General features: G+C 43.0%; 1 protein-coding gene across 1 annotated transcript; it reads right to left on the bottom strand.

Annotated features, from left to right (window-relative positions):
- Positions 1-90: 90 nt before the first annotated feature.
- Positions 91-10226, bottom strand: LOC145408025 (uncharacterized). Its single transcript, XM_080278827.1, has 5 exons — positions 10013-10226; positions 5924-6127; positions 4677-5287; positions 3606-3756; positions 91-443 (listed from the first exon to the last, which is right to left on the bottom strand). Exons 1-5 carry the CDS (start codon positions 10224-10226, stop codon positions 91-93), a joined length of 1533 nt encoding a protein of 510 aa, XP_080134953.1.
- Between the last annotated feature and the right edge of the window lie 721 nt (positions 10227-10947).

Here is a 10947-nt window from a genome sequence, read left to right on the forward strand (position 1 = left end):
CCCCGCCTCCCTTGTCCTTCTAACGTGAGCCAATCTTAGTTACGGCAAGAAACGATTCGTATGTATATTTGCGAATCACACTCCAGGACTCTACAAGGTGGTGCTAGTGATCTGATCAGGCGAGGCTGTAGAAGTGACTGAAGGGTTGTTGTTCCTCTCACTCTCATTGTTGTTATTGTTGTTGTGGTTATTGTCATTGTTGTTATTGTTGAGCTGGGAGTACTCGTGGGTGGGGAAGGGCTGGGGCGGGGGTGGAGGGATGTGGTCACAATTAGGGTGGACGGATTCCCGGTGTCGGCGCAGGTCAACTTTGCGCTGGAAGGCCTTTTCGCATAGACCGCAGGCGAAAGGCTTGTATCCTGTGTGCTTCCTCATGTGCGTGATGAGGTTGGAGGACTGACTGAACGCCTTCCCACACACTACGCACTTGTGGGGCTTCTCTCCTGAAATTAATAAGTAAATATATATCATTACCATCATCATCATCATCATCATTAGCGTCTTCTGTAGTGGGAGATTTTCTTCTCAAATAAATTAGCAATTTCATCATTCATTCATTCATTCATCATCACCATCATCATCATCATCATCATCATCATCATCATCATCATCATCATCACCATCATCATCATCATCTACATCATCATCATCATCATCATCATCATCAACCTCCTCTTCCTCCTTCTCCTTCTCACCACCATCTTCAGCATGAACATCATTTTTATTTCATTTTTGCCACCACTAGACGATTTTATTCAGTTTGAGGGAAAATTGTTGTAGTGGAGAGTTATGAGCTTGATAATCCGCTAATAACGCATCATGCCACTGTATGAGAGAGAGAGAGAGAGAGGTTTTCCAATTTATCAGTTTTGTGTCGCTATAACAAAGCTTACAGCATTCATTGGAAATAAAAGTGGTGTGATATATAGACTAATAATACGCGAAGTTTGACCCCTTCAGTCCGATGGCGCATTTTTTATAACCTTGCATTACTGCTATCATCTAGCAGTTTTATTCAGCTTTTTATAAACTTTTCGAACAGAAGGAGTTACAAATAGCTTCTACTGACCCCATCGCTGTAGGGGGCTGTCCTAAACCGAAGAAAATCGGATTCCATGGTTAAGGGTTATCCGAGTGCATCCGGCACCTATCCTAAACCTGTATTCTCATGGCCTTTGCAAGCTTTCTAGCATCTTTTCCTCTCCAGTGTATTTCTGCATATTACCCGTTAATATTTTAGGATATTATATTACTGCAAGGTATGTTGACACTACAAAAATGCTTTTGATATGCCAAGAGTATTATTAATATACAATAAACAAAAAAGGTCGCTAAGCCTGAAAGCCCCTGTAAGACCAAAGCCCGTATTTTCTTGAGATGAGAATGCATCCTAGCGCCTCTTCCTTACTGTTTTTTTCTGAATATGACACGTTATTATTCACTTTTATGTGTCGATAGTAGGGGTATGCGGCCGGAACATACGCCCGACTCAGGGAAGATGGACGCCCCTGCCCTGCATAGTCCCGGGTCACCCTTTGGGTGAGGTGTAGCACCAGTTAACCCGCTCAAAACATAGTAGGTGGATGGTTACCATCGTTCCAGGGGAGTGACGTGGGATCAAGGACCGGTAGCTGACCTTGCACAACACTCCCAGGCGGGGAACGTAATCACATTTACCAAGTAGTCAAAGTTTGGGTTAAAAATACTACTCATACGTATCTCCTATACTAAATTAATCCTCCTGGGGGCTATGCCTCTTCCATTTTCCGTGCACCTCGCGATGTGGAAATACCCTGTTCCAGTCCAGGCGGGGCTCAGTTTGCCACAGAATGGTAGCTGCTTGCATGTGGTTGATGGATTTCCTCGACCAGATAGACGACGAGAGAGAGAGAAAAATTGTCGATAGTAAAAGGGTAGAAAGAGCATACAAGAGAATATTAAGGTGAAATGGACGAACTAAAACCGCTAAGAGAAAAGTGCCAGAAATCCTCCTAAACTCACGAGAATACAAACTCAAGAGGATACGGTCGCTGAAGTGGTGAAGAGGGTGAGAAATAAGCGTGCCTGACCCCCGGGCAATAAATCCGACAGTGCTAAACGCCCCTCCCTTCACTAAGCTTCTTTACCGCCTGATAAGTGAATCAAATTACAAAAAGAGGATTTATGAAATATAAATATTCCACATTCAATGGCTCCTTTCACTCTTCGCGGAGATGGTCGATAAAATCCGGAGGGAGCGCCACAGATCTTCAGAAAAGGCGGTTGTCAGGGCGCGGGGCACAAAGGCTTGTATATGTGGATCCGGCCCGCCTTTCATGGTAACGAACCTGATAAATGGTTCTGGCATTCCGCCCTAAGACCTGCTCTTGAAAGCGTAATTGTGCACGATGGAAATGTCAATATCGAGTTACGTAGGTGGCGGAGGTACGAAGACTGTCCCGCTTTCCGGACTTGGACCCGTATAACTGTCTTTGGGGATATTATAGCGCCTCTTCCGTGGAGATTTCTGCTCACCTCAGTACCTTTTTCCATGAACTGTCTTTGGAGATATTATAGCATCACTTCCGTAGCGATTTATTCTCCATGCCTCAGTATCTTCTTCCATGCTATATAAGAGAATAATAAGATATAATGGTAAAATAAATCGCTAAGGAAGGGGCGCTACGAAGTTTTCTGTGTAGCTTTCCCGTTGGCATAGGAATCTTTGTAACACCTCTTCGTTAGCAATTTATTCTGCATACTGCACCTTAATTTTTCCTTGCATATGATAGACCGTACCAGTATGTCATTTTAATAGCAACATACTCGTAGTTTCCTCAACATACAATACTCGTAGTTTGCATCAGTAACAAGATTAATGAACGAGTAGTTGCAGGGCCAAGCTATTATTTAATAATTCAGTTCACTTCACTAAGAAGAGGATTATAGTGTAGTAAAATGCGAAATGTATAACTGAGGAAGAGGCGTTACTAAAGCTGCAGATACAGCGAGGATACAGCCAGAGGGGGGTAGAGTGTAGGTGGCTCAGGTATGCATTAATCCGTTCCCGCATTGTGATTTTTTTTTTTTTTTAAGCACCGCGAGTTAGTTTTCGTTTTCGCGTCAATAACTCCTCCCTGTAGTTAGCAAGCGTAAAATAATAATTATGTAGTCACAGTGAAGAGGTTGACGTCATCATACACAGTAAATTTTTATGTAAATTTTTCGCTGTCAGTTCTTCCAGTTACATATAAGGATTTTATGTCCATATTTAACGATATATCTCCATACCTCATTGAAGAATGGCTGCCACACTTTAGCTTTACGTATTTCAAAGACTCAGAGCAACACTTAACTCCGAGACTTTGGGAGGTTTCCCAGTGGCGAGTAAATTCGTCTGGAGTTAGCCAGAGTAAAATGGATAAGTTGTCTCCTGAGCTTAAGGGTTTGCACTACTAGAGGTCTCTCTCTAGGCAGGAATGGCGATTAGTTTTTAACCAAGACGGTGATGATGATGATGATGATGATGACCATCATCATCATCAGTATAACAGCACATGTTAACGCCATGTCCAGTAACTAACACTGCCAGAGGGAAAATCTTTGTATAACTGACGCCAACTGACCTGTGTGGATATAGGTGTGCTTCTTCATGTCAGACTTCTGGTGGAAGCGCTTGCCGCAGTACTGGCAGGGGTAGGGGCGGGTGTCGGAGTGGATGAGCAGATGGGTGGACAGGGTGGAGGATCTCTTGAAGCATTTACCACACTGTTTACACTGATAGAGGGGAAATAGTAGGAGTTAGTCGTTATGGCTGATTAACAGGATTCTGTGGGGGTTTCACACACACACACACACACACATATACACACATATACTGTATATACTGTACATAAATATATATATATATATATATATATATATATATATATATATATATATATATATATATATATATATACACACGAATGTATTATATTCGTAGGCTCAAACGTACAGAAATGAGAGCGATTAGTTGGATGTGTAGTGCGTCCTCGAATGCGAGGCATAGGGGGCTAGGACTGCGAATGAAGAGTTGAGAGGAAGGATGGGACTTCAGTGTATTGCTGTTGTGATGAGGAGTAGATTGAAATGTTTTGAGCATGTTGAGAGGATGGAGGATAACAGTTAGGTGCGGAAATTGAAGTGTGTGAACGTCGTGGGTTGGGTTGGGAGAGGCGGACCAAAAAAGACCTGGGATGAGGTCAAAGAGTGTGACCACAGGGATAAGGAACTGAATAGGGAGACTGCCAGAGATCGAGCAGCGTGGACAGCTGCCATTAGGTGACCAAAACGGGGGCATGCAAGCATTCTGGAAGCTTTATAAAAGATACGATACTAGAGAGAGAGAGAGAGAGAGAGAGAGCGAGAGAGAGAGAGAGAGAGAGAGAGAGAGAGAGAGAGAGAGAGAGAGAGAGAGAGAGAGAGAGTCTTACTCCGTATCCAGTGTGGAGTGGCTTAAAATGTTATGTCGTTTACAGTAAAATGATTACCATTTGTAATACAAACCTAAATTGGCATGTTGCTTTTGGTATAAGAAGTACTTGAGAATTGTTGCCATTAAGGTTGCGGCATTTTCAATGTAATGATCCAATAAGGATACCAGACTGAAATATTAAGTACTTTTTCAAGCACAAGAATTCGGTAATGATACTAACCTGAAACGTCTTCTCCGTCCGTGCTGGTGTAACTGTGGTGAGGACTGGCTGCTGTGTGGTGGTCTTGTAGGACTCTGGGGGGTAAGGTTCGTAGGGCTTGATGGAGACGGGGGAGTGAGCCCGCTTTATATGGATGTCCAGGCTGAGGGGGGAAGGGAAGTTCTTGGAGCACTGCTGGCAGGTGAAAGAGTCTGTGCTGCTGCGATAGACGGGTGGAGCCCAGGGCCAAACTCCGGGGCACCAGGGGGGCTGTAGACCGTCTTCCTTCTTCCCGGATGCTGCTCCCTCTCCATCCTTGTCTCGTGTGGCCAGGCCTTGCAAATTCACCACAAAGTCCGCGTACTGACGAAGGCCGAGTCTAAGGCTGATGGGTTCCAGAGCCGAGGCGCACGGGTCTCGGCAAGGTTCATCCTGGGTGGCGGGAATGGCCTCGCAATCACTGGAATCCATAGGGCTGAGGCGACCCGTGGGGGAGGGCAGGGACTCCTCCTTCTCCTCTTGCTCCAGGGCAGAGGCAGGGGACCAGATGGTGGCCTTGGTGGGACGGGAGCTCTTCAGGGACAGGTTGAGGGGCTCGTCACGCTTCTCAGGGGAAGGGGGCATCGGGATTGCTATGAAAGAAACAAAGGAACTGAGTCATTTTCATCATCACCCCAAAGAGAAAATATCATCATAACCTTTACGAATAAGCAGTCATTGTCAACATCATAAACAAATCATCATCATGGACATCATTATCGTCAACCATAATTCGAGTTTCCTTCAAAAGAAAACGTCGCATTCTGACTGATAAATTTTAATGAGTGATGTGAAACAGCTTATTAATATGAATGGAAGTACGATTCTTTATCTTGTAACCCGGCAATGTTGTATTAATTAAACAAACTGTAAACGTACAGTAAGGCTGACTTTTTTTTTTTTTGGTTGTGTAAGTCCATACCATATTAAGTTACAGAAATTCTGAATGGTAATGTTTCATGGTTCTACATAAAGTTGATCTACTAGTTTCCTCTAGTTTACAGTGCCAACTGTATGATTTTGTTTTATAAACATATCGCCTAGATGTAATGAGAGTGACTGACAAAGAATGCACCCGACAAACATTTCCCTACTCAACGACTCAGAACCGTGTCTGTATGAAGGCAGATCTTGTTTCAGTTCTAGGTGCGAACAGGCTGAGGTAAAGAGACCCTGTCTAATGCCTATAGTGAGACCTAGTCTACCCGTAAATATAGCAGTGAACTTACAGGAGTAGTGATGTTCGGGCGATCTGGCAGAGTTGGAGTTCCAGAGTGATCCCAGTGCGGCGGCTGAGTATGAACGCATGATGGAGGAGGAGTAGGGGTAGAGGAGGCCAGGGGGCAACGACCACGGAGGCAACCCGCCCCTTGGACCCCCGCCACCACCAACACGGCCCGACACTACACACCCGCCCAAGCCACCGTCACACTCTGCAACATGGCAGTCAGTTTAGGACAGACAAGGCTACATAAAAACAAAAAATCATTATCATCGTTATTACCATCACCACCACCGAACTGAGTTAAGTCGGCATATAAAACCCTCCCACCCTGTCAGGGAACTTTATAACTAAATTCGATCGCAGAAAGTTGAGACAATTGTGACCTTACAGTTCTTGCTTAGTTTCAAGAGCAGATACTCATCAAGAATCCACAGAAATGAGAAAATAAGGGCTTGAGTCGTCGTATAGTGTATACTTTAGAAATACCGCAAATGAAATGTAATTGATATCTCCGGATTCATGACACCAGAATGAAACATTACAAGCAAAGTGGCACGATGAATACTCTTTTTTGTGAACGACAGTCTACTGTGGCTTGTGTCAATTACCAATACATAATGAAAACTCACAGTACTGACGTTTACCTGGTGGTATAGTGATTAGAAAGCCCCAGTCGGAGTGACAACCTAGATATGCATACGGGTTCGCATTCCAAGTGGTGAAAAGTACTAGACTTTGACAGCCTAACCTTGGATTTCCACACTTTAAAGGAAGTTCATTATATATAAAAGTATGGCTTGCCAGCAAAAAATCTGTGGGACTAATGGCCTTTCCATCACAAAATGTTTGCAAATACCATTATCTTTGTTTCCATACCGTTATTAAGCCCAGAATGATCAGTTCTGACAAAAAAGTTAATATATATATATATATATATATATATATATATATATATATATATATATATATATATATATATATATATATATATATTCGCATAATTTTGGCGTGTTGTGATTCCCGACAAATTTCGCGCAGTCGCATAGCGTGCGATCTCCAAAATTTTTATTTGGTATTTTTCCGACACTCCCTGGACTTACTCCGACCTAATGCAAAAAGAATTAGGTCGATATCTATTACCGTTCTCATGGAAGAAAAGAACAAACGCAGACAGACATTTTCGCGTACCGCGATTTCCTACAATTTTATGCTGTCGAGTCGTGCACGATCGCCAAAATTTTTGTTTAGTATCTTTCTGACACTTCCTGGACTTACCCTGACCTAGTGCAAAAAAGAATTAAGTCGATATCTATTACCATTCTCGCGAAAGAAACGAACGAACGCGCAGACAGACACACACATGCACAGGCTTGAATTTATTTTTTAAATTAGTTGTTACCATTTCACATATGCATTTTTCTGTTTATTATTATTTGTCATTCGTCCTCAACCTCACCTCTCCCTCCCCCTCACATACCCCCAACTAAAAGCTCCGTAAATCCTTCTCTTTCCCTCCCTCACCCCCGCCCGCCGACACCTTACAGCCTGCCTGCTATTGGTGGAGGGAAATCTCGGACCGAGGTTGTGTTACTCTTGCATGGCTTCCCTTCTCAGAGCCCACAACAACGAAGATTCCGTATTTTTCTACTTTTTTTTTTTTACACTGCCATGGATTTTTGTTTTTATAGAGGAGTTACCAGGTTATGGTTGTAGGTAGTGTAATGTTACATTTGTGTTAAGTACAGCGTTATTACTGTGAAATTTAAAGTAACATTGTGCCTAACGTGCGCTGTTGTGAAGCCCGAGAAGCAGCTGTAAGTCTTCAGTGGCCCCAACGGTTCCTTACCGTCTCCAGCACAACATGGCGCCTCCCACCTCCCACCAGGATTACACCACCATTACAAAAAAAAGCCATCCATTGTGTTGTACAGCTTATTCTAAAACGCCATTTCTCTCTCTCTCTCTCTCTCTCTCTCTCTCTCTCTCTCTCTATTGTACCAGATATGAATGGTTATCTAAACGAGCCACAACTTTGGACATCATTAACAAAACAAACAAAATGATAACGTAGTCATGGTTATTCATCTTTTTAGACCTAAAAGCGTCCTAACGCATTTGCAGACGAAACTGCTATTTAATGGTGAACAGGGAGGTATAACTCTTGAATTACAACAGAGGTACAAGTGTCCAACTACTGCAGATCTATGGCTAGCCTTATTTTCATCTCACCCGCGCCCACCTAACAGTTCATTTTGTGAACTGTCTGTATATTGCCTGACGCTGCATTTTGTGAGGGACTGTCTTGACTGAGGATCTCTTATCCGGTAAAGACTCCTCCCACGACACAACACCTTTGCATTGAGGATTAAAATTCTTCCATCCCATTTGGTACACATTCAAAAGCCTTTTCTTAAGCACAATCACGCTTATGTTTTTGTTTGTTGTCTAATATATACCTGACTACAGACATATACTAGATATTTTAAAAAGATACTGTTGTACTACTGATGCTATTAATGTACAGTTATAACAACCCCATTAAAGATAAAATGGAAAAATGTATGGTATCCAAAGAAAGTGGAACTGAACCGGAAGTGTGGTTCTGATTTCCGTAGATTATTCTGTTCGGTATAATCGCATGAATTCCAGAAGTGGAAGGCTTAGGATTAATGTTTATCGACTAAATGACGTTCATTAAGGTAGACAGCATTTTTTTTTTTTTTTAGGTAAGTCCCAATCATACCCTAGAATGTGGCAAGCAACCATCGAATTGACATCCAGCTCCCCAGATGTACTGCTGGGTGAACAGGGGCAAGGAGGGAGCGTTGTCAAACAGTATGATAGTCCCGAGAATCCAGTAAATGAGTTTAGGCGAACATTTTATAGGAATGTTTTTCCTTCCGATGTAACACTGCACTCCACTCTGTATCTTTCACAAGGAACGAAGTATCCGTACATTATCTAAACTGCAAGTGAAGAGAAACAGGAAAAATCAAGTTCTTCATGTCATTACTCTAACGTTTCACTCATGAGGTGGAGCCATGGTTCTGAAAGCTTGGGTGATGTGTGAATGACTAAGTGGCTTATCTGACTGTGAGTGTTGTTGGTGGTTCTGCTACTTTTATACTTTATGTTTTTTTGTTTGTGGAACTTATTGCATCCCATCTTTTTATTCGGGCGTAAGTGTTGAGATGACGATGATGTTGCCATTAATAACCATGCATAAAAGCAAAAGTTGAATTGGATGCCATAATCATCATCACTTTGAATTTTCATAGCGATTTGCAAAGTGAAACAGCTGCTACCAATCATAGGAAAGGAGCTCTCCACAAGTGTTAAGCGTAATGAGTATAATTATGCACGTAAATGGCAATACGTAGCACTGAATTATTAGCCAGATAGAGCGTTGTAAGTGTGCCATTGATCATTACCACTATTATCTCTCCATTAGGTCGGTGCAATAAATTAAGGCGTTGTTGGTCGTTGCTGCGGGACTTACGTGAGGTGACAAAGTTGACCGTAAGCACTCGACCACCGCCTGAAATATCACTCACCCTCACGCCACCCTCGTTTCACGTAATGGTGCAGAATCGTGCCTTAACCACTTCACTACGATGACGTTTCTAGAGTTTATTCATGCTACAGCCTGACGAATTTGTGTAACTAGAGCTCTCGTACTGAATAGATTAATGAAGCCTGTTTCTAACCTCTCCAGTTCCATAAATATCTTCTCAGCTGCATGAGAGAGTTTGAAGGTGGCAAGAATAAAGTGAAAAATACGCAGCCTGTTTGAAGGGATTAAGATTTATCACCATTATTTCTAGGACCTGCACGTAACACCTTCTGCCGTTCAGCTTCTGCCTGTACTGTACTCTCGTGAGAAGTAAGATCCTATTATTAAAACTGAATGCGCAAAAGTGTAGGCAAACCTCTAACGTATGGCGGATAAGTGTAACACCTGTGAGGATACGTAATGGTTAGATTGCATGCCAGTTTACGTAACACACTTAGCACCGAGGTAGAAAGTCCGACCCATATTGTTATTCCTTCACTTGTCTTTAGAATGATATAAAAAATGTGGGGATTTCCCTACCGTTTCGCTGTCCGCAGATTAATAATACATTCGACGGCTTCTGCTCATTCTCTTCCGCACCACGTTCTGCAGGGAAGCCGTAGCCATGACACAACATCGAACACAGACCTATTATTGGTAGTTTGCAAGTTTTCCGGATTGTACAGGTAACAGTGTCATCGGGAATGTATCCTTTTGTACTGTGCAGTTGTATGGCAAAGCCTCGAACTGCCATCTTAACAATGGTGAACAGGTCTTGGTCGGCTGTGAGTCTCTGGGTGCAGCTTCCTCCCAGATAATGGTTGGGCCAGAAGGTGGAAAGAAACTATGGCTCACGAGTGTACAGGAACGAAACACTACGGCACCCCTTTTGTCTGATGTATTATTTCTTACTCTTGCCATCTCCAGACGATTAAATTCGCCTTAAGGTTGACTTTTCGAAATAGAGGGGTTACATAATTATAGGCTTCACGTACCCTTTCGCAATGTGGAAGCTTACCTTTAGATTCAGTAAAATCGTCTGGTAGCAACAAAAGTAAAATATAGAAGTATGTTATTTGGAGCGTAGGTTAATAGGCAAGACTTTGACACGGTAGGACTCGGCCATAGCCCGCGGTACTTAGCAGTGTACACAGGGATAATTATGTTCTTTATGGCCGGGTCACGCAGGAGGAGGGTGAGTATACAGTAGTGAGTTCTTTTGTGGGCAAACACTTCTTCTCAGTTACGGCACTCGTGTATTACCGTTACGTCAAGTGGCAATACGTCTGGCTAACACACCCATATAGTTCAGGTGTCAGGCGGTGTTTGCCATGGCCCTCAAGACCACTCTGTTTCACGTCACGCCAACCACCCTTTACCGTTGACTCTGCCTCCAGGTTCTGGTCTGTTAAGCTGTCATTTGCTCCCAGATCCGAGCTGTTACGAGTGGTTAACTTTGGAGTGCGTATTGAAGA

Source organism: Coenobita brevimanus, chromosome 75 (assembly GCF_032717465.1).
Source record: "Coenobita brevimanus isolate Jiangsu-jjx chromosome 75, ASM3271746v2, whole genome shotgun sequence".
Classification (NCBI taxonomy): domain Eukaryota; kingdom Metazoa; phylum Arthropoda; class Malacostraca; order Decapoda; family Coenobitidae; genus Coenobita; species Coenobita brevimanus.

Excerpts from the sequence above, each read along its gene's own strand:
- LOC145408025 (XM_080278827.1), bottom strand. The coding sequence starts at position 10,226 with ATGGCAGTTCGAGGCTTTGCCATACAACTGCACAGTACAAAAGGATAC. Across the intron at positions 5,288-5,923 it reads GCCCGAACATCACTACTCCT|CAATCCCGATGCCCCCTTCC; the intron begins GTAAGTTCACTG and ends TTTCTTTCATAG. Across the intron at positions 444-3,605 it reads GCACACCTATATCCACACAG|GAGAGAAGCCCCACAAGTGC; the intron begins GTCAGTTGGCGT and ends TATTAATTTCAG.